General features: G+C 41.4%; 1 protein-coding gene across 1 annotated transcript in view; it reads right to left on the bottom strand.

The window, feature by feature from the left end:
* TRPC7 (transient receptor potential cation channel subfamily C member 7) overlaps positions 1–26,768 on the bottom strand; it is a 64,106-nt gene that overhangs the window by 6,857 nt on the left and 30,481 nt on the right. The window contains 6 exon segments of the mRNA XM_033517768.1: positions 886–1,107; positions 4,075–4,270; positions 10,439–10,703; positions 12,496–12,729; positions 17,350–17,566; positions 21,541–21,705. Of these exon segments, the coding sequence (XP_033373659.1) occupies positions 886–1,107; positions 4,075–4,270; positions 10,439–10,703; positions 12,496–12,729; positions 17,350–17,566; positions 21,541–21,705 (1,299 nt within the window).

Here is a 26,768-nt window from a genome sequence, read left to right as displayed (position 1 = left end):
AGCTGGACAGCTCGGTTGTTTGCTCCTCCAAGAGATCCAGGCAGACCTTAAAGCAGCCTGCGTGTCCCAAAGGCAAACTCTGCAACTTCCCTTCTCCTCAGTCTGTCTTTCAAGGTCACAGCTGAGGGTGGCCTGCACACAAGAGAGTGTCCCCATTTCTCCCCTCCCAGGTCAGCATCACGCAGCTCTGCTGGGAGAGCCTGCAACAAGGGACCGGAGCCAGACAAGCCGTGAGCCCGTTTGTGCCTCGGCTTCTGCCCCTCTCTTTCACCTTGCTCATTTGGCCTTGGAGTGCCTGCTTTTACAAAAGTTTAAAAAGTGCCTGCTTTTATAAAGACTGCCCTTTTCCTTGTGCCTGGTGCAATGAGGCCACTCCTTTGGGAGGATCTTCTGCTTGCAATGATGAGGCCTGTGAACAACATGCAATGAATGATGAGGCCTGTGAACAACGTGCAATGATGAGGCCTGTGAACAACGTGCAATGAATGATGAGGCCTGTGAACAACATGCAATGAATGATGAGGCCTGTGAACAACGTGCAATGATGAGGCCTGTGAACAACATGCAATGAATGATGAGGCCTGTGAACAACATGCAATGATGAGGCCTGTGAACAATGTGCAATAAGAAGTCCTGTGAACAACGTGCAATAACAAGTCCTGTGAACAACATGCAATGAATGATGAGGCCTGTGAACAACATGCAATGAATGATGAGGCCTGTGAACAATGTGCAATGATGAGGCCTGCGAACAATGTGCAGTTATGAGGTCCTGTGAGCAGCTGTGCTGTCCCTGAGGTCCCCATGTGCCATGCAACCCCCTCCAGCAGCTCCCTGGCATGAATCCTTTCCACGAAGAAGCTGAACAGTGGAGATAAAACATACCCGTTTTTTGGAATTCAGCATCCCCATCTCAAGGTCATTTTCACAGTTTTTGGCCTTAGATTTGCAGAGTTTTATGAGGCACATTTTTATTCTCAGTATGAGATAATAAAATGATTTAGGGCTTGGCACTAGATTAAAAGGAGCAGGTAAAGTCCTTCCTTCATCAAAGTAGGATAGCCAGAGCTTGGCACGTGCAAACTTCCACTCCACATCCGCATCCTCCTTGGGAAGGGAAGAAGGAAAAACAAATCAACACCCAAATTAGGAAATAGAATGGAATTTAGCTATGTCCAGGATAAACATACATGTAGGAGTTAACTACAACAAGATTCTGCCTTCCAGAACAAGGCCCCTGCACAAAATGTGTATTTGTAGGCTTCTCTGTGATAATCTCAAAACAAGGAAAATTTAAACTGTGTTGCAGAAACAGAGCATATGTGCCTTCCAAATATTAGACTGTTTCCTTGTATATCAAAGGCGTTGTCTCAGTAACAATCTGGATTTTTTTTGCTATGCTGATAATTGAATGTGTCAGAACATAGAGACATGGAAAGAAGAAGAAACTTTCATGAGCACAACAACAGCAAAGACTGAGATGAACTGCAAGGCTCTGTGTCATCTGTTACAAGATTGTTACTGTCATTGGCCAGGAACCCCCTTAGGGAGGCTCAGACGCTGCTTTTTCTATCATCAGCTGATTTCCTCTTAGATCCTTCTGCATTCACCATCGTGTATCCCTACACACCTTAATTCTCCTACTATTCACCTCCTGCCACTGATGAAGGTGGAGAAAAGCTCCATCATTCAGTGTCTGTGAATCTCCTTTATGAATGTCAAAGTGGGCCAGGATCACTTCCAAGTAACCAGGGCAAGGCTAGGAAATATTTTATGGAGGAAATCATTCACTTGGCATTTATACAGCAGGATGATCAGGGCCATGTATCAGGAGCATTTATCAGGCAGACAAAAGAATGAGATACAGCTGCTGTACTGTGTTCACTGGTTTACATGGAGGGCAGAAGCAGCAACAGAGGTGTGGATCTGCCAGCTCCCTGTACTCGTGTACATCTGTGTTCTGCTGGAATTCATAACCTCTGATTACCCTGTACCTCTGGAACCTGGTCAGGAACTGGCATGACACCATGGAGATGATTTCTGCCACAGTTACAGCAATGTGTCTTCACCAGAGCAGCAGCATTCACTTCTGCCATCTCCTGTTCTCACGGTTTGGGGCTGCGCCTCACTGAATCCTTCAGGTGAATTACAGAATAAACCACTAGTGAACAGTTCTAATGCCTTTCTGTTAAGCAGTTAAAAGTACTATTGATGGGAGCAGTTATCTTTCATGGCTAGCAAAAGGACTTTTTTCCATAAATCCAAATTTGTCAGGAAGAACCAATACCTGATAGTATTTTGATAAACAAAAGAGAACCAGAAGCACCTGAAGAGAGATGTTAAATGGAAGGCAGGAAAATACGGTCTTGTCACTCCAACTGATAATAAACCATCTGCCCACTGACCATAAAGGAATTTAATTCCTAAGTAATGCCCATCCTAGGACCTTACTGACATTGCTCTGGTCAGATAAACACTTTGGCAATAGGGACTTTCTCTGCAATCATCACAATCCCTGGGGATATTGAAAGATGCGTAGATGTGGCACTTGGGGACATGGTTTGATGGTGGCTTTGGCAGTACTGGATGAATGGTTGAAGTCGATGATCTTACAGGTTTTTTCCAACCTATGTGACTCTGATTCTATGACTCTCTTTAATCTCACTTCTAGTGAGTGCTGAACTGAATCAATATGAGAAGAATTAATTTTTCTTCTATTAGGAGGATCTGGGCCAAAGAGCCCACACTTGTTTCTCTTGCTGATACTTACAAGTAATCTTTAATAAAATTTTGAAAATTTCCATGCAATCAAGAAGGATGATAAAGCAGTTTTCCAAGAAAATGGCCATCACAAAGTTTAAACTGGAAAGTTAATATAGGACATCTATTCAGATATTTTCAGATATCATTTTTTCCTCAAGACCATGTCTGTCTACTACAATAAACAAGAAAATGCAGTAAGAGTTGAGACTCCTTCTGAAGTAAAGCTTGTTTCAGTTGAATAGGATTCAGGGAATTGCTTGATCCTAAGTGATTAGAAACCTTTGGAGAAATGACTCTGCTTTCTGCAGTCCTGAAAGATTCTGGGACAGAGAGCATATGTAAGGTCTCTCTGACATTTAGACTGAGTTACAGCACGCACAGGATAGAGTTATATTTGTACTACAGTTCATGGATGAATCAGACATTACAGTGAGAAAATATTTTCAGCCCTGGCCTTTTTCAATGTCAGGTTCTGAGGGGAGATTAGGACAAGTAATTAATACAAGCCCAACTGCAGAAGTTTGACATTTAACAAATTAGAAGTAAAAGGTGACTCAACATTAACATTATCCAAATAATGTATTTTTTTCTGCCTTTATTTAGATTAGCAGGGAATTGTTTATGTCCAAAGCATTTAGCAAATCCACTCTGCTAATAGCCACACTACTGAGCAGGGCTGGGTAAACCCTGCAAATGCCTTTCTGCATAAATCTATTGATATTCCTTGAGGGCTCTGTTTATATGCTTTAAAAGATGTTTTTTGTAAATGTCCACAAAGTCATGTTTTGCAGACCCCAGAGACTCCTCAAAAAAATTGTATCAAATTTTATGCCTGGTAATTGGAAAATATGGAATTTCTAAATGTTTTTATGAATGCATATGAGCTTCAGATCTACGTGGGCTGGAGTGTTTAAGCAGTAGAGAGCAGGGTAAAAAATCAGAAGAAATATTACTCTGTCATAAGTAAGCAATGCAGCCAAGGCAACACACATGGATAAATTATCATAACTAACAAAGGGATTGAAAAATATCACAAACCACTTTCATTAAATATACATAGAGGAAATTTTATTTACTCACAGAGGGTCATTAGAAAACAAGGAAGCTGAAATACATATTGAAATTATTCATTTTTGGTTATTAAGTCAATCATAATCTGGGGACAGACTCAGCCTTAACTCTTACACCATGTAAGATGTTTCCAGGATTCTAACCTTGAATGTTGAGTAAGCTACGGCCTCCTTGGTTTTTTAGCATTTTCATTATCAGTAACAATTAAGCACATTGAGTTTATAATCTGATTTATCTTACCTCAATTTCCTGATAGGAGTTGTTGATCATGGCTATTAACATATTAAGCAGCACAACCACCATAGTCACGTTATATACTCCATAGAGTACATATCCAATATTCTCAATGAATTTATGGTCGTACTTCAGCACCACAGATATCACTTCAGATAAGCCAAATATTGACCAGAATAAGGTTTTAAAACTTTCTTCTACCCTAGAAATAAAACAAACAACCAGTTTATAGAGTTGACATCGGGTTAGCCAGGCCAGATGCTAATAATAAAAGCAGGAATTCACAAATATAAATATGTCTTGGCATAGTTATTGCAACCCATTATCCATCACCCAGGGATGTGCCAAATCACATTTCCTGATTTGATAAAGAAATATGATTTCTGATTAATACTACAAAGTTACAGTGTGCCTTGATTTGCTCCATCTATTCTTATCAGGTGCATTACACTTGGATTTTGTGTCCCTAATAGGGATAACAAATCCATGGGCAACTTGCAGATTGAAACTTTTTATGTAGGGCTTTTGCTTCTACACACTCACTCTTTTTTCATCCTGAGAAGATAAAACCAAGTCTGACCTCCTTCTATGCAGTTTCCAGGGCAGAAGAGAAGCGTGTCTTTTACCCAGGAGAAGGGATTGAAAAGTTCTGCTTTGTGGCATTAATATAAAGAACACAGAGTGCAAATATAGTCAGACCATAGTCTGATTTTCTTCCCTTCCTGCTTTGGGACTGCAAACATATCAGACACCCAAGCATTTGTAAGACAAAAAAGGATTTAAGGAGTGGTAGAAGATGTTGCAGAGAGGCATTTTGATTTGATTATTATCCTTGCTTGAAAGTAGAAGAGAAAAAGAGTAAAATTAAAAGGTTGAAAGATAGGGAAAAGGGGAATAAGCCAATGACAAAGAAGAATGTGGTCAGACTAACAGGTGAAAAGGAGAGTCACATCCAAGGAGCTGGGGCTGTAAAAGGGGAGGGGAGCAGCCACAGCTGAAAAGGACTGAAGGAGGAGAAGGAAGAGGAGGGATGCTGGCACATTTTAAAAGCATTTTGCCTAATATTTAACTTGGAAGGCATTTTGTCTTTGCCGAGCAATCCTTAGCCCATTAACAGTTAATTGCCTCCTTTATCCTCCTGCGTGCTAGGAGGTAACACCTTCAAATGAAACAATGCCATGGAAGATAATTTTGATGAAATGTTTTTTGCTAGGATGGCAGACTAATCCTGCTAAATCTGTTTACAAAAACATCTTATAGACACAAACCATGGCATATTCAACAAGAAAAATAAACTTCACATCAATTCCAGCATCAATTATACCATTCATTAAAGCAAGGGAAATTAATTTCAACACTTGGAAAAGCTGGTGCAGATTCCTGGACAGTTCCTTTCTCCTGAAACAAATGGGTTTTTGATTCCCTTCATAATTTGTGGTACTCCATTTCATTTACAAGTAGCAGTAAAACTACAGTAAAGAGTACAATACTTAGGCTATATATTGTCTTTTGGGGAGTAACCTTGAGTCATGTTTCAAATAATTGTTGCACAGCTTTATTGATCCCCAGAGCTACTGATCCACACTCCCTGACCCCTGTTGCTCTGTGTGGCTGCATGGATACCTTTGGGGGATGATCTCTAACCGTGCTGTACTCAGGTGCCATCACTGCTCCACCTGCTGTGCATTTCCTCTCCTGTTTCCTGCTGCCCTCATCTGCAGCCGAGCTGACCTGGCATTAATGTGTCAGACTCCCTGCACTCTACAGAGACAATCTTCTTCGATAGATGTTGTACTTTTCCAGTTAAGGAACACATATTACACCAGTGATCTCTGGCACTGAAACCCACACTAATAAAAACTATAACCCCCAGCCTTGAGCCCAGCTGCCCCCTGCTATTAACTTTCCTTTTTAATTTATAAGGTCCACTCAGTTTTCCACCCTGCCGGCAGATTTTAATACAATGTGTCAGCTCTGCTCCTTTTCTGCAGCTTAAACATAAACCTATTTTCTGGAGCAGTGCCAGATTCTCCTGGAAAAGTTAATGAGCAGTGAGAGCTGCAAGCAGCCTTGACCACCCAGAGGTAAGGGCGGGGGTGCCCGGTTCCTCTGGAGTGTCCATAAACTTTATTTCCAGGGTCACACAAGGCACCGGTGGCCGTGGTGGTGGGACTGGGAGGCTGCTGGAGAGCTTGGCCTAACCTGTAGCACCAAAACGATGTCTGGCAGTGCCCCCAGGCAGATGCAGGTCTCCCTCTGCCAGAGGAAATGATTTAAGGAGAACTTGTTCTAGTCCATCGCTACCCTTCAAAAAGGCTGGAGGACTCTTTCCTTCTCTCATTTAGATTGCTGCCAGATTGCACGAGATCTGGCACAGGCTGCAGGGAACATCAGTTGGGCTTTCTGGTTTTTTTTCAAGAGCTTCTCACTAAAACATGAGCGGGGCGTTGGGAGCCAAGTTCTCAAAGATTCCAAGAGGCCAGTGTGTCCCCTTCTTGCCAGCTAAGCAATTTACCCCCTTCCTGCAAGGTCAGCAGGTGTTTTATCCTTCTCAAAGGCAAACAAATGAAGGATTTAGGAAGTCAGGAATCCTGCCCAGACTGACAGCTCCTGGCAGCAGGGGGGTCTGGCAGTGACAGATTGGCTGATGCTCCTTGTGGAGGTGGGTACGCAGCAGTCGCCCTCTTGACTGTGGTAGAACTGACTGCTGCACTGGGGAGACCATAGAGATTTTTTTGTTTTGTTCCATGACACTTATTTCAGTAAAATTTAAAGATTTTGTATCGAGGAAGGTGATGCTTCCTAACAAACCATGGCCATTTATCTCTGCAGATTTTCCTCTCTTTTGTAAACATCAGTGTGCTGTTCATCAAAAAGGATCATGGCAAGGCTCTCATTTCATATCAGTCTTGTGCCTTCTTATTTAAGAAAGCTTAAGGCATCCTTTCAGATTTATCTCCTTAAATGATTTTGAGAACTAACTCTGCCAAAAAAAGCAATGCAGTCAATGTAATCTACAAAACTATCACATTTTGACAAAACAAAACAAGTAGGAAAAAACCCTCAAGCCTCAAAGTAGCTTTGGCACTGAAGAGTGAGTCACATTCCCCTTTGGGGAGACAGACAGAAAACCTCGCCTTGTAGCCTTCAGCCTGATTTCTGATGCAGAAAGCAAGATGAACACAATCAGCCTTGCCTCCATTTCGATTTTGTTTGCATAGCATGTTCTTAATTACAGGCTGTTTCAAGAGCTGTGTGCTGTACACAGCCTCTGATAAACAGATAAACATAGCTGGCGTGGTGGCAACTGCTGTGGAAATTATCTGCTCTTCAGCACTGAAGAACTTCCAAAAAATTTTGAAAGAATGGTTAGTTAAATAATCTCTATATTTAACTGTGTGGAGTAAAGACAACTGCATTATTTCCTTTGCTTCAAGAACATCAAAATGAAAGAAATGACAGAAACTTTGTATAATAACTCAAATCAGAGGCCACTGGGGTGCTATGTGCTCGCTCTGTAGATGACAACAGAGGAGAAATTAAGTACACAATTTCAAAGTACAGTAGCAAGGGAGGGTGAAAGTTAAACCAAACATTCCCTATTATCATTAGAACTAAGCAAGCAATTCCCTCAGCATACACTCTTTATTTCTGCTTACATACTGCCCCGGGAAGGTGTGTTTTTCTTAAATGTGTAATTTGGAGTTATTTTAGTGTGCAGCTCTTTGTCTAAGGTTTCCCGCTGAGGCAATCCAGGGAGCTGTCAATGCTCTTTGAACTGGCCACAGTCAATTACCTGCACAAATCCAATGGGTCTTTTTCTGTCACAACTGTCCAAGTGACCTCTGAGAATCAGGTCCCACAGTTAAATAAATGAGAGTCACATTTCTGACTACAACACTCTGCAAACTTTCACCCATCCTCATTAGAATTCACAAACATGCCCCCAGGAAATGCCTGCTGTGAGCTGCTGAAGGCACAGAAGCGTTATGAGGACACCAAGGTAAGCATTACCCCTTTTTGCCCCAGTGATTTTTCAGTGAATGAACAGCTGAGCTCTGTATCCAGCTCTAATACTAAAATCTTCCTCCTTTCCATGACAACCAGAGACCACCACCTTCAGCAAGGCCAACAAGTAGCCACAAAAAAAAGAGCAGGAAACATTGCTACCACTGTTTTCTGCCCATCTGCCAAAATAACCTTGTGATTAGCTTATTAAAATTGTTTGAGACTGTCTACCTCAGGGCTTCTAGTTTGTTGTATGGAATGTCTAAGAAGGATTTTCAGGATGAATGTAAATCTATTCTCTTTGTTTCACACGATGAAAGGGCTCATTTTCACTGATCATCATTTGTCACTCCTGTGTGTTTAAATAATCAGAAGAAAGTAAGTATTTTTAAAGTCTCTTCCAAATTCTTGAAAGGGAAATTTATGCTCATGGAAAATTTGCTTTGTAACAACATGAAGTCCCTCCAGGATAAGTAGTTAGCAGGCTGAAGTTAAGGAGGATCTCTCCCCAGTCCAAATATCCCTTGGGCATTTAAAGCAATCTTTACTCCAGTGAGGAGTCATCTCTTTAGTGAATGTTTGATCATTATTTCAATCAGAAGACAGTAACTACTGGAAGATGCACTTAGATAATGAGTGTTAATAAGAGAGCTACTGTGCTGAATTGCACCAGTGACTGGAATTTGTCAGTGCTGTTCTCCGGGGATGTGCCCGGGGGATGCCATAAGCGAGGGCTGCTGTGCCACCAGGCAGTCAGGGATGGTACTGACTTGATTCTCATTAAGTCTTGTGCTTCAAGGGCATCTTCTTCTTTTCAAATCTGAAGCAAGTCACATCCCAAACACTCAGTTCTCTTCTCCCAAATGACTGAGCACAGATAGATGTAAATGCATCTGGTCTCAAAAATCCTTCCACTAAAATGTACCCTGAGACTCTAGGAGAGGTCTAGAAGGCAAATTTGGCTCAACAAGGGAAAATAAACATTATGTTACAGGTTACATGTTGCTCAAGAGGACGGTGTGTAAAACTGGAAACCAACAGCCACTTGCAGGACAGAAAGGATGCTGGAAAGGTCATTACTCCAAGAGGAGTGATGAGCTTGGCTCCAGGCTCACTGTGTAACACGTTCCAGAATTGACACATTAAATGCAGCATCAAATGTCTGCTGTGCACACAGTAACCCCTGTGGAGCCAGGCACTGTGTCTTTGGAGTGGTTTCCTGCAAGTCAGCTCACAGCAAGGGGAAAACATGACAAGCTTCCTGCAGACAGGTGTGTGGGAAGGAAAGCCCCACCCTGTGTCCCTAAGGCAAGGCAAGGTGGATTTGTGAGACACAAAACTGACAGTGCCAGAGCTGTGCTGATGCCACATTGCAGTGCAAGGGAGGAGGCTTTCCCCTGGATGCATGGGACACATCCCTCTTACTCAGCAGGACTGCCCCCTGCTCTGAAAACTCCTTCAGGACCCCAGCTCTCCCCGACAGGACTGGGACTTGTCTTCCTGGGGTCCTGGAGAATCAAGACTGCATTTTGTCCTGCCAACAAAGGGCTGTAAGTCCAAAAGCAGCCTCACTCTGAACCTCATGCCACTGGCATTTGCCAACCTCTTTCTCTTCCCAAAGTCCCTGACAAGGTGAAGGAGGGACAGCCAGCACAGACAGCTCTGCAGGGCTGTGGGTGCTGGCAGGTGAGAATGGCCCAGGCAGACCCACTGTGGAGAGGAGCCTGCTGTGATGCTCTGTGCAGCTTTTGCATGGGAAAAGTTCCTGGCCAGGATTTAAACCTCACATCCCAAGAACCCTGGGTGGTTTTGCTGTTTTCAGCACCATGACCAGCAGATGGCTCTGAAGAAGGGCACCCAATAATCACAGCTTCACTCAGATAATGTCCTAAAACACTTCACACAAACACAGAATATTCTGAGTTGGAAGGGATCACACGGACCAAGTCCAACTCATCGAGTCCATCTCTTGGCTCAGATGGGAATTGGACCCACAACATTGGCTCTCGGAGAAGCAAAAGCCTTCCTTGTTTTACATACAATTCATCTTACAGGTTTAAGAACAGTAATCTTAGTTTTAACTTCTCCACTGTTTCTCTTGACACATTGAACTGAACATCTCACAAAACATTTCCCTGATCTGCTGTTTTGATTTCCAGAAATAACCAGTCCTGAACTGCTCCTGTCCCTACACTCAGGCCTAGAGCCCCTGCCAGGGCTGCAGGCTGTGGTACAATTTTCCCTGTCAAAACCTGGGTGTGATTTCCCCACACAGCTGCAGCAGAAACTACCTGAGCAGACCTTGCATCAGCAGCAGGCCAGAAGGGGCTGAGAGAACGGGCTCCTTCCCGTGGCTACTCACGTTGTAAACGCAGGGTTGTACTTTGCACCAAGGTAGTAAGAGTAAAGGTTGAACATCCCAATCATGAAGGCTAGGAACACCATGATGAAGATGACCATGAACTTGAAGATATCCTTCACAGTCCTCCCCAGAGAGATCTGCAGGGGGCCGAAGCTTTCGTTGGCTGGAAGAATGTAAGCAATGCGGGAGAAGCTGAGTACCACAGCTATGGCATACAGGCCTTCTGAAATGATCTGAGGATCCGAGGGGAGCCACTTGTTCCTGGCTAAAACAATACATGTACACTAGGTGTTAGTAACAAAAAGGGTTAGATGGAAGCTACTATGATACATGACCCTTTTCCAGACTCAATCTTGCATTTGGGTGGGAGTTAAAGAGAAAAAAACAAGTTTGGAGCAACTGTTCACTGGACCCCACCACGCTGTACAAAGTGAATTAGTTGCATTTTTCATATGATAAAGGCAGGAAATCACCAAGTCACAGGGATTTACTGAAGCCATGCAGTGAAAAAACCAGCATGGTTTTAAACAAAATTCATATTTTCATGTTTCCTAATTGAGTATCAATTCTGCTGTGCCTTCTCCATTTGATGCTGTTGAGATGGAGAACCAAAACCACAACACAGTGGAGTGTAGCTGTAGATTTGGATACAGGGCACTGTATCAGTATTTGGAAAGGAAGCATTAGGGAGACCAAGATCTTTAGATAAGAAAGTTAGGATTTGTTCAGATAAAGCAGGCATAAACATTGTGTACCATTTTCATGTTACCTCTAAATTAAAACCAGTTTCTGAACTGGTTAACTCTAGTTACTCTAATATTTTTGCTTTAGAAAGCCCCAGATATGCATAATTTACCTAATCTGCTGAAATGTAAATAATTATATTAATATGGCTTGTAAGTGTCCTTGCATCAACTGAGGTTCTTGATGGAAAGATTGTGACTCACAGTTAGAACATGTGACATCTTCAGGGCCACAGCAGTACACTTAGGCATTATTTGCAGTAATTTGAGCCAGAGGAAAAGCAGCAGATGGAGGAATTCACAGGATCTCACTGGGATATTCTGTTCTGGACCCCTTGCACCTTTGTATCATGAACTGACTTTAAATGGGTGAGCAGAAAGCCAGAGAGGGAAAAGCCACAACACCATCTCTGTGACCTCTTGCTTGCATGGGCAGAGAGGGATGCAAGAGGCTGAGCTGGTGGGGCTGCCCAGATCCCATGGCTCTGGAGCTGCTGTGGGTCAGGCACGTGGCTCTGGGGCTGTGTGTGTGGGACTTGTCTGCAGTGGAGGAAATGCTGCCTCAGGTCTCTTCTCTAGCCCAAGCACAGCACTAGAACTACCACCACACAGCCCTAGGGAGCAGGTGGAGCTCCTTGGTGCTCAGTCTGGAGCTCCTGCAGCCCCACTGTGAGCAAAAATCCCCATGGATTTTGCCCAGGGTGCCATCTAGAGCTTGCAGAGCTCTGCAATGTCTCCTCACACACTTGTGAAGCTCTATTCATTTTTGTACAGCAAAGGAAAACCATTTCAGCCATCCAAAATAACATTTTCAGAGCACTGCTGTGGCTTGCATTTCCCACTGTCAGCACTTATAGGTGATACAGGCTCCACAAAAATGTAGGTTTTGACGAGCAGCAGCTATTTTTATTGCTATTTTTATTTATTTTTATAGAGGTGTTGGATGTAACAGAAATGCAGAGTTACTGCAGCCTCAGGTTCCGTGTTTGTTCACACATCTCCTGCCTCTCTCATTTGGAAAAACCAAACAGATTAATTAATCTGTAATTCTGCTCACTCTGAGATTCTGATTATCTGTTGCACATTTTCAGGATGTGATTGACCTGAAAGTAGCTGTAGCACAAGAGCAGAGGCTGAATGAGGTTCAGATCCTTTCTGACTGCTTAGGAAGATGGCTGGAATGGGTAGATCTAGGGAAAATAATCTGGTTTGTTTAGGAAAAAATTATATAAATAGCAGAAATAAATAGCTTTCAGTAGTGCCACACATTAACCTAACAGAACAGGAAGTATTAGATAGCAAAAAGTATCTTACCATAGGTAAAGTAAGCAACTTCAGGGGGAAGGGTGACATTATTGAGGTCATCATCTTGAACGTACTGATCTACGTACTGTTGTGCCTCGGACGCTTTAAGAAAAGCCATGAACCTGGCAGTGAATGATGCTACGAAGATGGACAGCATCCCAAAGTCCAGCAGGTTCCAGAGATGCACCACGTATTCACGTGGACCCTCTTCCCAGATCTCCTTGCACTCTGACCATATCATACCTGTGGAGGGATCAGAGCATCTGTAACTGGCAAACACAGAAGGTGTTTTTATATTCACACAGATCTGTTTCCTGTTTGCAGTGGCTTCTAAGACCAAAGCAAGACTCTTTAATTAAACAAATTTATTGAGAATGTCACCTTTTCTTATAAAGTAATACAACCTTTTAGTTAGTGTGTCCTTCCGTGCTTATGAAGCAGAAATCTCAAAATGTCACTCTATAAGTCAATGGGAAAGCTGATTTCTGATGATGACAGGAAAAGCACCGTTCAGAAATTCTGATGACACTAGAAAATTCTACTGCTGATACAGTCAGAAAAAATGCAGATTTCCTCTCTTGTCCCCAAAATGACCTTCCTACACCGTGGCACTGGAGATGGCACTGCCTGCTCTGCTGCTCTTTTCCTCCTTCCCTAAAATAGTGGGTGTGTCCATTTTAAGAATGCAAACAGAACAGTTCGAGAATAAGTTGAGTATGATTGAAAAAGGGTAAGACAGAAGTTCTACCCATCCAATTTCACAAGGCTTTCTGTATTAAATTATTAATTTCCATATATTAAAGTCTGATCTACCACTTTGGAAACACTGAATTCAGCCCAAATTTATGATTTCTGACAACAGACTTACAAATGCCAACTTACTAAATGCCAAACCCAGTGAATTCAAGTATTTGACATCCTGCTGGGAAGATCTGGGGTGGACAAGTGAATTCAGTCAAAGAGCTCAGGTCAGATTCACCAATTTTCCCAAATTTCAGCACCAGCAGGACTCCAGGGCTGAAATCTTATTCCTGAATAGCTAAAGTGATGGAATATTTAACCCACTGATAAATATTTCCTGTGCTCTACCCAGTCCTGTTTCCATAGCAGCAGCAAAATTCACTTTTAATCAAGAAGGAGCAGCGGCTGCCAATTTCCATGTGACCTCCTGCAATCTTCTCCTTTCTCTGAACTCCTTTCATCCTCTCTGCTGGAAGCTCTGGTGGTGTGGCATGTAAATGCATTTGCTTGGCTACTTCTGAACCTCCTGGAAGCACAGGGTTCCCAGAGGTGCTCTGGGAAGCTGGGTTACAGGGAGGGAAACAGGTCAGTGGGAATTTAGCCGGAGGGTGGAGGAGTGGAGAACTGCTGCTGTCACTCTTTGTGCATGGGGAAGGATTTAAAGAGAAAAAGGAAAGCTGAGCTATCCATAGCACCATCAGCCAAGGTCACAGAGAGCCCACGACCTCCACAGCCCTGGAATCTCCCTGGAGATCTACCCTGATATAGGTTATGCCCAGTGTTGGTCTGTCTGGGAGAGAGCCTGAGATCTGCAGAATGCTGAGCAGAGGCAAGTGAGACTTAATAAAATAGCCTAAGGGAGAAGGTGGGAAAATTGGTTTCTCAGGAATTTTCCTGGAGCAAGGATGAAATATTAAAGAAACATTTCTACTTTGAATAAAAACCATTCCAGAAATGATGGATAGGAGCCATTATCCCTGTGCATTACACATGTGTGCTTTATGAAGGTACTAAAGCACTTAAGGAAACAACACATGCGTGGTAGCATTGCCCAACAAAGCACTTGCTCACCAATGACCAGAAATGACTCCCATCCAAATTTATTTCTAATTTTGCTCCTAAATCACAGATTAATGAAGTAAGAAGTGTTTAAAACTGAGAAGTCTGACTAAAATTAGAATCCCTCTGTAAAAGTAAGATGCTACTGGCCTATAATTTCCACTGTTCTTTTCCCCAACTTTGTGGTAATCATTTTTTAAAAATGTCTATTCAGGCCAAGTAGAAAAGTTATAGTAGTTACTTGGTCAGTACTGCTGGGTAATTGAATATACCTTGTGAGTATATTGAGAGTAATTCAAGCTTCTCCTTAATAAAAGTATTGAGAAGAGAAAAATCAGGTAAAATGCAGGGGATGGGACATAAGATGAGGTGTAAGAAATAAGGAGAAGCAGTTAGACAAAGCAGCTCTGCCAGGATGTGATTATATTCCAGTGTGGTTCCTGAGGCCCCCAGTGGCTTTGGCAGGGATCATTTCCCTGAGTTTGGTGCTCAGAGATGTGGGATATGAGCAGCTCCTGGATCCAGCTTCTGCATGTCTCTTGTTCCCACAGCAGGGATAATCAGAAATGTCACCTTGATGGGCAATTCTGGTTTCAGAAGGGGAAGGAGAGTCAAGATACAAGCACAACCCATCTGGAAGAAAAATGGGAGTGTGCAAGAAGTCCTGCTCACCACCTGTGCACAAAAAGGAACAGTTTGACAGATTTTTATATCCTCTGGCCTGGTACATAAATCAGGAGCAGCTGATGTTGCAGACCTGCCTTTGAGCCTTCCTGGGCCCACCATAGGCTTTTGGATTAAGAGATTAAGAGTGTTCAGATTGCATCTACCCAGACTTTGCTGCTTTTGCAGTGGGGATTTAGAAATAAACCCCCTTGCTTTCAGTGCACATTTCTGCCCCTACTGCCCACAAGGAAAATGCCAGCCTTTCTCATTTGAAGGCAAGAGATGGGAAGATCTGGCCACAGGGAAGAGGCAGCTAAGGCATGTAATGAGCCCTGGATGCATGAGCCAAAGCTGCTGTGCACCATGTACAACGGGATGTTGGTCTTGTTTAACCTCATGAGATCCCCATGGTTCCTTAAACTTGTCTGGATGATGCATCCCATCCTTCAGGTGTGTCAGCCCCAGCATTTACCAGCATTTAAGGGGGTGCACTTGAACCCCCTGCCTGTGTCATTAAGGCTGTATTAAATAACACTGCTCCCAGTACAGAGCCCTGAGGGACACCACTTGTCACTGACATCCATCAGTGGAGAGTGGCTCCACAACACAAAGTGCTTCTTATCCATCTGTCAGCCACCCATCAAATCCATCTCTCTGGTTTAGAGAGAAGGATGTTGTGGGGATCCATGTCAAAGGCTTTACAGAAAATCCAGTTAAATGACATCTGCAGCCTGCCCTTGTGCACTCACTACATCAGAAAAGGCCACTAAGTAGGTCTAAGTTGGCCACTTTAATCATATTTCTACTTGCATATAGGTATTTATAGTGCCTAAAAGATTTTAGCACCAGAAGTTGCTATCCTTAGTGGTTCTACAGGTCCAGGGTCACACACAGGGCCCAACAAGTGCAGGTGTCTGCAGGCCATGTGCACCAAACTTTCACCTCAGTATTGCTGAAACATTACTTGAAGCTTTAAGGAGACAAGCAGGTAAAATGGCCAGAGAAGACTGTCAGTGCAGATGTAGGCAGTCATTAGAAAATCTCATTATATCCAGCAGTCTGTACAATGAATCACCTTTCTTCTCCCAGAAAAGTGAAAACCTTCACTTTAAATGAAATGGTTTTTCTTCATCTCTCAGGAACTCAACAAGCAGACAGATACCTACTGCCCATAAGAAAAAGAATACCTAGTTTAAAATCTAATCATCTTGTCCAACTGCTTTATTATAATTTTAAAAATATATCTTACAGTCTTACTCTATCCAGTCTGGCATCTATTCAGTATTTTCTAGCCTAATATCCTGTATGGGATTCTGATTATTGAGGGGACAGGGGACAAAGAAACACTGGCCAGGAAGTCATCAGATAGAGCAGCCATATCCTATTTATCAGGGGAATTTAATGCCATCAGTACTTATGGAACAGTGGAATTACTTGCTGCAAGAAAAGAATGAAAATCATGGTGGTGAGCAAAAATAGCTATAGAGGAGGTAGAAAAAGATTCAACAGAGTTGATAAGCTCAATTTCCTGATAAATTCTCCCAAACTTGTTTAGATTAGTGGTTCAAACTAAGTGACCTGCCATGAGTAAATGATGCCTGAAGGAAAAGTGAGACATCTGAATTTGTCTGAAACTCCTTAGAAATTTAACCTGTGCATGTGGCACACTTTTGCACTCTAAGGGTTCACCCACATGAATCCTTACTTTGTAATTGTTGAATAACTTAATTTCTTTTATAAGATTTGAGCACTGCACTGTCCATTCTCACCAGCAAAAATTTCATACTAGGAATTTCATAAAATCCAGCTCTTACTTGCCTAGCAGGTTTCATCACTGATCTTGGAGTGCATTACAAAAAAAGCAAATGACATTATACTCATTTTGCAGACAAAGACACTGAGGTTCAGTGAATTACAGTAGGATCCCATGGCAGGTTAATTAATCAGACTCACCACACTTTCTGCTCACTTTGTCCCAGAGTGAAGCCACAAGTTTCTATTATAATATTACCTTCTTTAAGATGTAATGATTAAACCAACAGAGCTCAATAGGCAACATCTATAACATTTACTGTGGAAAGTGGAAAATACAGGTAAATGAGAATTTGCTAAGCAACATGCAATGATTTCAAAAGTGGTGACCAAGGTCAAAGTCTTCTTTGCTCCTCTTTTAATCAAAACTCTTGACATCAATCTCTATACTCATAGTGGGATGTTTCAGTTTTGGGGAGTTTTCTTGGTTTGGGTTTTTTGTTTGTTTAGCTTGGGGATTTTTTTTTGTTTGTTTGTTTGGTTGGTTTTTTAATTTTTTTTCTTTGTCTTGTCACTATGTATCATGCTATTCCTAATGAGGTTGAATTTCCACAGAGGACTTGTAGACATTTTGGTTTTACTTACCCAATACCCACTTCATGATCAGCAGTTCTGTCCATGAGAACTGGGTTGTTTTGACCCTGAATATTTGTTTTGGATGATCTGTGATGGTCTCGTTGGGGAGATTTTTGACTCCTTCAAACCGATCTGAAGCGTTCACTACTAACAGTCCAAGGAAGATTGTGAAGGAAACTGCATGAGCCACAAACTTCATGAAAGGACTCCGAAGGGTACGTCCCAGCTGCAATGGAACATACACAGTCATAAGGATTTTTTATGAAAACACCTCCTAGAAGTTTTTTCACTATAAAAATCTGAAACCTTTTGCCCACGGTGAAAAGGATTCAGTAATTGATTCTGGATCATTAGCTAAATAGGGTGGAGATTTGTTCAAGTTGTTATTTGCTATTACTAGACAATATGCATTAGGTGATTTTCTATGCATGGCAATGTGTTACAATGCCCCTTTAAACCCACAGTATCTCATTGTCCTGGCCATATGGAGAGTGGAAAATGAAGAGACAGGGCATTTATAAGAGAGAGATGTTTGTTTGTGTCTGTGTTATATGAATGCACTAGTGTGTCAGTATAAATTCTAATGATGGACACAATTGTCATCCTTAAATCATTGTTATATGTTAGGATCTTTTATTAATGGTGAATTCCTCATTCATTATCAATGTGTAAGAAATAGCCTTCTGTTTAAAAATTCTTTAGTAATGCTTTTCATATGCTTTGCTATGATAGTCTTCTCTCATAATTAGTACAAAAGCTGGAGAATTACTCCCAGAACACAAGGATTTATTTCAAGACACTAAGCCAAGAACAAGAACAGCAGGTCTCTTCACTACAGATAATTGTTCTGTTCTTCTTGAAAAGCTTCCTTCGTTAATGAATTTAAATATCACTCTTTTAATTTTATATTTTCTGTGAACCAAGAAAACATTACTCCAGAAAGATAGAAAGAGTAGAAGCATTTTCAGGAGCACTAGGGCTGAAGCCTGTAGTGTTGGACACAACAGGAGCAATGGAAAAGCTGGCCTGGATGGGGCCTTTCCAAACTCCCCTCAGAGCCAATTGGATTTTTTTTTCAGTATATTACTCATGGATTCATTCCCCTTGATGCCAAGGTATCATCCATTTTTTATTAATATCCACTGATTTGATAATAAAACCTCATAGGAAAAAGGATGTAAAAAGGAAATTACTTGTTTTTGTATTTATCTCCAATAGCAGATTAATTCCAAGGAGCCCTGGTCTCTGCTTATGGCAGAACAGGAAATATTTCAAAAGAAGTCTCTAGGTCTAGCAGAAATTCAAAGGAAGTCCTAGTATTCAGGGGTTTATTTCTTTTTCTGATTAGAGTTTTTAAAATGTCAATAAAATATGTTATAAAATTGACAGGATGGGAAATCCTGTTGGAAGATGTGCATGTTTCTAAATACTGGAGAGACTTTTCATTAAAGAAAATTAAAATATCTGCTCTTTCCCAAGGTTCTTATTAATATTCTCTGAGGCCAATAAGGATATGTTTAATTTGGTGGATATTGCACTGATTTGAAATCCAGGTTTATTTAATCTTGTCTAGGCAGACATAGGAGTGAATGAAGAGTGTTAAAACCAGTCTCAATGGTCACCTCCAGTGAGGTCACCATTAGTGTAGTTCTCAGCAGTTTTTTATGGTTGATGTTGTGTAGATTTATGCTTTGTAGTAGAATTTATAATTCCAGTACTGAGCTGATGGGGTGATGGGACAGGTCTGAAAAATGTCCCCCACAGTAATAATCTCAGATGTTTTCCTCCTGTGACCTGAGAGAGTTCAGATTTCAAGAGTAAAGTGGAACAACAGCCATGGATCCTTAGCATGAAGTTTTTAAGAAACTGCATTTGCAATCTCTATGAGACTCATTTCTACCCTGAATTCACTGAAAGAGAAAAGCACTACCTATTGCATCATGAATCCTCTCCACATAATTACACTTTTTCTGCTGTCTATAGAAGTGTAAAAAAGAAAGACCTTAGATTAAAGTAGCATAGTCTCAGTTATCAGAGAAATAATCCCATGTATTACAGAACCAAATGAATTCCATGGGTAATTTCCTTTACTTCTGTCATGTTTTAACAGAAATCTGCATTTAGTTAGCGTTACATCAGCCATTTGTCACATTTATTACTGCAAAAAGCTTACCACTATTTTCTTGAGCTGATGCTTTTTATATCTTCTCAGAAATCTGATTTTTAGCTAAGAGCTACAGGTGTTGACTAAAATATTCCATAAAAAATTAATGAAGTGTCAATTCCTCCAGCCAGTCTAATGCTTTATGATAATAAGATTTTTTTCAAACAACATGATACAGCTAAACTCAAGGTGTGTAACTGCATGAGTGTATCACTTTCTTGATTTTTTAGAAAATCAAAATACCACCTTTCATCAAACCAGGATTTCAGGGTAGTGTCTGGCTGTTACTACTAAGATAGAAACACTGACAGTGTGTGAATACAAAGGTTCACTCTTAAGAGAGTAGATAATTTCATGATTTAGTATCGTATCTCTATGATAGAAAAATAATGAAACATACATTCATGTCAAAACAAAAATATATTGTGTGATATCATTTTAATCTTAACTGATTATTACTATGGAAAAAATATTTCTTTGCCCAGTTGTGTAACATCAAGATTGCCTCCATCAGTAAAAAGCCAAATAAAACACTTGTAAAGTTGACCAGGACAAAACTGGGCTGCTCAGAATGGAGATGCTGCCTGTGTAGAATTTTCTGCAATAACACCATGAGAGGATATCAGGCTTATGGATCAACCTGCAGCTCCTGAAATTAACAGTGATGATTTTGGGTGAGGTACCAATTCTTAGGGAAAAAATTGCGTTTGTTATTCAGTTATTTCTATCACAGGCCCCAATCAAAAATCAAGAATACATTGTTCTGATCAAGGTAAATGCATTCATTAAAAGACAATACCTGCCTGAAAGAAATTTCAATTGGACTTTGTGCTAGAAGGTTACATGTGGTTTTTCACAGTCTAGTGGGGTGAAAAGGGAGGAACATTGAAAAATGAGAATGCATGAAAGGTTCAGGATAATGAAATCAAAGCTGATGAAAAGTATCTTTCCTCCTGTCCTGATTTAGAGCAAATTTGAGAGGAAACCTCTGAATGAGGTCCTTCCAGAAAGCAAATTCAAGCAGTTCCTCCCCCAACTGGTTTGAGAAGAGATTTCCTTGGAGAAAAGTGGAAAAAACTGTTTATCTAACAGAAATTGAATAATAAACAATAAAACTTTCCACTGTTTGAAGAGATGGCAAATCCAGAAAAGTCCTTTTCATGGGGTGTAGCTCGGCCTGCTCAGTCTCTTATCAGAACCTCCTGCTCTGGAAAGTGCTGAGGCCCAGGCCCCGGAGGGCCACAGGGGTGAGCTCCTGGGGTTTGTCTGGGGTTTTAGTCCAGAGCAGGTTTGAACAGATCCAAGGAAAAAGGGGGAAAAAAAAACAGTCTGGGGGACTTCTGTGCCTCAGCTCTCTAAGATCTGACTGCAAGCACAGGAGAGCTGTGTCCCGCTGTCTGTCCTGGGGGGTACAAGCATCATACTCACCTCAGGACTCCCCCCCTTTTTAAATTTTAATACACCTCCCTCAAGAAATTAAAATCAAGGAACTTTCTCAATAATTTCTTACTGCTGCTGTAAAACTGTTTTAGTTTTAGTTTTTAATTTTAGTTTTAGTTTTTTTAGTTTTAGTTTTTGGGGAGGGAGGTTGTCTCAATTTCTTTCCCTTTAGTTTTTATGTTTTTCTTTTAAATTCTCCACTTATTTCTAGTCTAATTGTTCTTCCCACATATTGCTCTCTTCAAATGTGGCTTCTGTAATTCTGAGACTGCACCACAAGTGTTGCTGTTGGCTGGTGTGCCAACTCCCAACACGTTCAACAGAGGTGAAGGAAATTAAACAGCTTCATAAACTCCTGCTAGACTGTGCTCTGACATGAGGGAATCGAGGTGGTAATTCCACACAATTCCTGCTATGATCCGGCCAAAACCTCCCCCAGAACAGCCTGGCTCTCACATGCACTTCTCTGTGAGCACCTCTGGAGTCCTGTCTGGTACCCATGAAAAATGAGAGGCCTTGTGTTGATACACTCCAAGTGCTGGGTAAAAATGCCTGGAATGAACCAATGAACCCTGCACACCACCAGGAGTTTGTACCTTGCTGCAGGGAGCAATCCAGTAGGCTATGGCGAGGAAGGGCAGCCCGATGGAGACCCCAAAGACAGCCAAGAACTTCACAGCTATGGATTGCTGCCGTAGGCCTGAGAGGTTTTCGTACCACATGGTGAGCAGTTGCTGCTGGCAGTTGGGGTGAGCAACAAACTGTAAAAAAAACAGAAATAGGGACATCAATAGCATTGTCTGAAGAGGTTGAGATTGCAGGGAATAACTTTCTGAACTTGCCCATGGAACATGACAGGTTATGTCTTTGTTGTCCAACACAGAAACAGAAACCTGCAAACCAGGCACACAGGACCCCCAGGTACTGGCAGAATGTGCATTGCTTCTGCTCCCTGTCCCCTCTAGAGAAAAGCTATTTTTATATGATTAAAAAGCAGAATGTCTGAGCCAAATCCCAAAATCCATCAGTGGTCAGCACTGACAAAATGCCTCTAAGTTACCTCTTGGGGTAAGACAGTGTACCCTGAGATTCAGAAAAGACACAGAGGTGCTTGGGAGTCAAGCTGAAAAACGCCATGATGACTTTGCTAAGGACAGAGGCCTTAGACACAGCAGCTTAACACAGTGCTAATATTATATTGTTCTATTCACTTTGTAAAGACCAAAAGGGAGCCATTCTGCAGGGCTCTCCTGCAAGTTATGAGATCTGGCTGGTGTTTTGCTACTTTAAATGCTTTATCTCAGAGTACCTTTCAAAATATGACAGCTCATTCTTTACTGATAGGACAAAAGGACGAATTCAAAAGCCAAAGGAAAAGCTGTGGCGCTCTGGTACAGAAAGTACCTGTTTTGTACCCTGTAACTGAGACTCTTCTTCAGTTTACTGCTCAGAAGTAAAAAAAAAGAGGTAAAAGAAAAGGTGAGTGGCAGAAAAGTGAAAAGGGCAATTTCTTGATGGTAAAATTACAGCACCACCAGATCCTACCCAACAGTCTTATAATAAAAGATCGAATGTCTTTAGTTCATATTGTTCTTTGAGGTGATTGAATTTAGAATGTGGCTATCTTTAATCACAAAGAAGGATAATTAAAATGCAAAATAACAGAAAGAAAAAATGAAAAAGAAGTATGTTGTTGATGCAGCTAATTGCATTAGTAGAACCAAGGGTTCCATTTATTAGTTCAGTAACTGAATAAATGCTCCTAGGAGGGAAATGTAAAATGCTCTACTCTTTCAAAGAGCAGAACTTTCTGGAGGTGAAGGGGAGGATGAAGTGGGTCAAGAAAAAAATGAGAGGAGGAAAGCAGAGGGACCATGCCTGGCAGCTGCCCCTTGCCCTCGATCAGCTCTTTAAGCTTCACCCAGCTGGAGGATTTCAGCTGTCATCTGTAGTTTTCTTGGGACTGAAAAGCAGAGAAAATTCTAACTGTGCTCTCATCTTCACTATCTGTGAACCGATTTGGGAACTTAATGGACTCTCTTTGAGATGTTTGCATAACAAAACTGTAATTGTTCAGGAGGAAATACAGTTGCAAAGTAATTAGGATTACTCTGGAGTAACACTTTTCCTTCATTAATGGCACATTAGCAGCTGTTTAAAATATGCTTTTGAGATGAATTAGACTTTGGGGTCTACATTTCTCAAAAAGAAAAAAAACCAAAGAAACTCTACACCTTCCACTGAATAAATCAATCAGAACTAAGAAAATTAATGGGTACGTTTAACCTCCTTTATCTTTAGAATATTTTCCTGGAAATATTAACATTTTAATATGCTTTTTTGTAATCTGCTTTCATGAAAAAGAGGGCTTTCAAAAAAAGAATATTATAAGTCATGAGTCCTAGTCCTTCTGAGCATTTAAAGTTTAAGGCTGAGGTGATGACAGGAGTATTACAAGGAGGCATTACATTCCTAATGCCCGGTGTTTATGTTTGTCCTAGTGCTGCTTGGGCTTGTTATCTTCCTGGCAAAGGGACAGAAACATGAAATGGAAGGAAGCTCAGTAGAGAATTGATCCCTTTTGCAAATTTTATTTTCAGATATCATGAATTCAACAACACTTGTAGTGACTCATGGAAAGGGGAATGACACTGGTGAGTGTGCAGACTTCTGGGATGAAGGGCCTGCGCAATATCCAAACTTCCTCCTCCTGTTGCAATTGATCACTGCATTATGAGAATTGATTCAAACAAAGAAATCCAGTTGTCCTTGGCAATGAGACAGCAAAAGACTTCTGGTTGGAATTTCAGACTTCATCAGACATTTTAATCTGTCCATTTTTTCACTTGGTCTGGAAACAGCTACAATGAAAATACAAATATAGGAAATTTGAGAAGGAATTGCCATAAAACCCAGTTCAGTGGAACAATTTATTTTGTACAAGGCAATAAAGACAGGCAGAGGGCCATAGAGCCCAGAGGGTGTTCATCTGCCATCTGTTTGGTCCATATCCTCCCATTCCCCACACCACTCAGGATTTTGCACTCCCAGGCCTGCTCCTGGGTCAGGGGTGTCATCAGCTCCTCTGGACACCTCAGTCCTCACTCTAGACACACTGCAGGCCCTACAGAGGAAGCTTACCAGATGGAAACCAGGAAAGTGGTATCCTTAACACTCAGGGAAAACTGAACATTCTCAAAAAGTTGAACAAATTCAAAGGAGAAGAAGGGAAGGAAAGGCTGGAAAGCCTCATCCCTTGCTCCTCCTCTACCAAACTGGGTGCAGTTACTAATAAACCCCCAAAACTTGCTACTGGGACTGGGAGGCAGGGTAGGACAAAGAAACCACAGACCATCCATGTCTTGAACATCCTCCAGGACCTTTGTAAACTCCCTGTAAATCATTATCACCATGCCCAGCAACATAGCTACTCTGCCCCTCTTCTGTAAAAGCTAGGTGTTAGAGACAATACTGAAGCTATCTCCAGGTGAGAAAAGAAGCCTGGGGATCAGAAAGGTCTTAAAACCTCAAAGTATCCTAGGGACCAGAGACACATGAAGGCCTCTACTCAGAGAGACATTATGAGTTCAAGCAGCATGGATGTGACTGCTTTATCCCAATACAGAGTAAGTGAAACCAAATGCAATCAGTACAGGCTTTTTCCACTTTCTCAAGCTTGACGTTGGGCACCAAAAAGTATTTGTCCTGGTTTAGGGCAAATTTAGGAGGAAACCTCCAAATGGGGTCCCTCTAGAAAGCAAATTCAAGTGGCCCCTCCCCCAGCTGGTTTGGGAAGGATTTCCTTGGAGAAAACTGAAAAATGTTTATATAATAAGAAAAGTACTCACAAACATGAAAAAATGAATAATGGAATATTCTCATTCTCGTAATAATGGAACCTCTCGTTGTTCTGAGGAGATGGCAAATTCAGCCAGTCCTTCTGTGGATGGCAGAGAGAGAAAGTCCTTTTTGTGGGGGTGGCCTCAGGTTTTGCTCAGTCTCTCCAGGGGTTGGAGGGCCCCAGAGAACAGTGCTGGTGTTCCCAGACTGAACAAGAGCTGAACAGTTAAAAAAAAACTTCTGGCCTCAGCTAACTAAAACCAACCTAACTAAAATCAAAGGAGAGCTCTCTGCTGCTCCCTGACTGTGCTGCAGACAACACAGTCTGAGAGAGAGAGAGCTGAAGCACCTATCCCTTATGTTTTTGAATACAGATGCAAAAAAACCCCACTGCTTTTTCTTCTCCCCCTTCCCTCTTGGATCTAGTTTTAAAGGCTCAAAACTTATTTCTGGACTGAACAGATGAATGGGGATACAATTCCCATCATAAAGTTACCCCAGGGCATCATCTTACTCTGATTATTACAAAAATGAAGGGAAGATAAGTTAAGGGTCAGAAAGATCAGAGCATGAATGAGTTTTGATTTGTTATTTGTTTACAGCAAGCAGTACAGTTTTCATTCTTTTCTCTATCAGGCATTAATGAAACACACAGTGACCCTTGGGCACTGCCAGCCCTCTCTCTATCAACATTGCAGAAACTGATCTAAGATCTCCTCAGAGATGTTACAGAGCCATTTAACTTTCTCTCTTCCCTGGGAATGGGCAGTGACACCAAGTTAAAGATTACACTAATGCTTTGGTTAGTGACTTAGGCACGGAGGAGAACAGAGCTTGAGACAAAAGCGTCAAGGCAGAATGCTTCAAAGCATAATGACAAATGGTGATGTGTGATATTGAATTTCAGAGGACTGAATGCTGCAGTGCTTTTTCAATGTTCCCATTAAACGCTATTTTCCTTTCTTCAGTGCTGGAAAATGAGGCGAGGAGGCTTTTAGGGACAAACTGTGGATGCTCCTGTGCTGCAGACAAGAAAGAGTGGTGTGACCAGGGCTGTGCAGAAGGGCAGCATATCTCTGATTGAAATGGAAGCACTGGCAGTGGAGGGGATTGCCTGGCTCCAAAACCAGCCACTTAAAAGCATTGAGTGCTTTATCTCCCGAGCAGAGTCAGTAAGGTAATGCATCAGGATCTGCGAGCTCAAGCAAAATGTTTTCCAGTGCTCCTGCATTCAGAAACCACGGTGGGAGCTTCGCTGCTCCCATGGCCCTGCAATCCCAGTAGATGGCAGTGGTTTTTCCTGATACCGTGAATACCTCTCCATAGAGGAAGGGAATTGTTCTTCCCTCCAGACGATCAGTCACACAGCTTTTTTTACTAAAAAAAGGCTAAAAAACCCCATAATAAAATCACATATCAATCAGCTCAAATAATGAAGCCACCAAGGTGGCATTTTTGAGAGGCAGTGAATGACTTAGGAAGGTATTGACACCTCCAAAAGCCCGTGTCATGTGCTACAGGGGATTAAATGAGAGACATGAATATTTATCTGGAATATGGAAAAAAGTTTCTCAAAGACTTCAGTGGGTGTTGAAAGGACCCAAAGGAAGAGTTTTACATATAGGAATAAAGAGGATGTTTCAGAGACCACTGTGGATACCATATTGTGATCACTTTTCAACATTTCTATCTAATTTGATGTGTGACAGCTCTTTCTGGTAGCTCAATGTGTTATATGCATTATGGGGAAACATTTTTGCCTTATGACAGAATGAGAGATTTTCCTTAGCATAGTTAATAAAAGTAGGAGTTTCACTCCACAGATGATAAAGTACTTTCATAAACATATAGAAAGTTACTTCTGATAAAGAACAGTGTAATAGAGAGACTTTTATTTTATTTTATTTTATTTTATTTTATTTTATTTTATTTTATTTTATTTTATTTTATTTTATTTTATTTTATTTTATTTTATTTTATTTTA

Source organism: Parus major, chromosome 13 (assembly GCF_001522545.3).
Source record: "Parus major isolate Abel chromosome 13, Parus_major1.1, whole genome shotgun sequence".
Classification (NCBI taxonomy): Eukaryota; Metazoa; Chordata; class Aves; order Passeriformes; family Paridae; genus Parus; species Parus major.
This window is presented reverse-complemented; position numbering and strand designations above follow the sequence as displayed.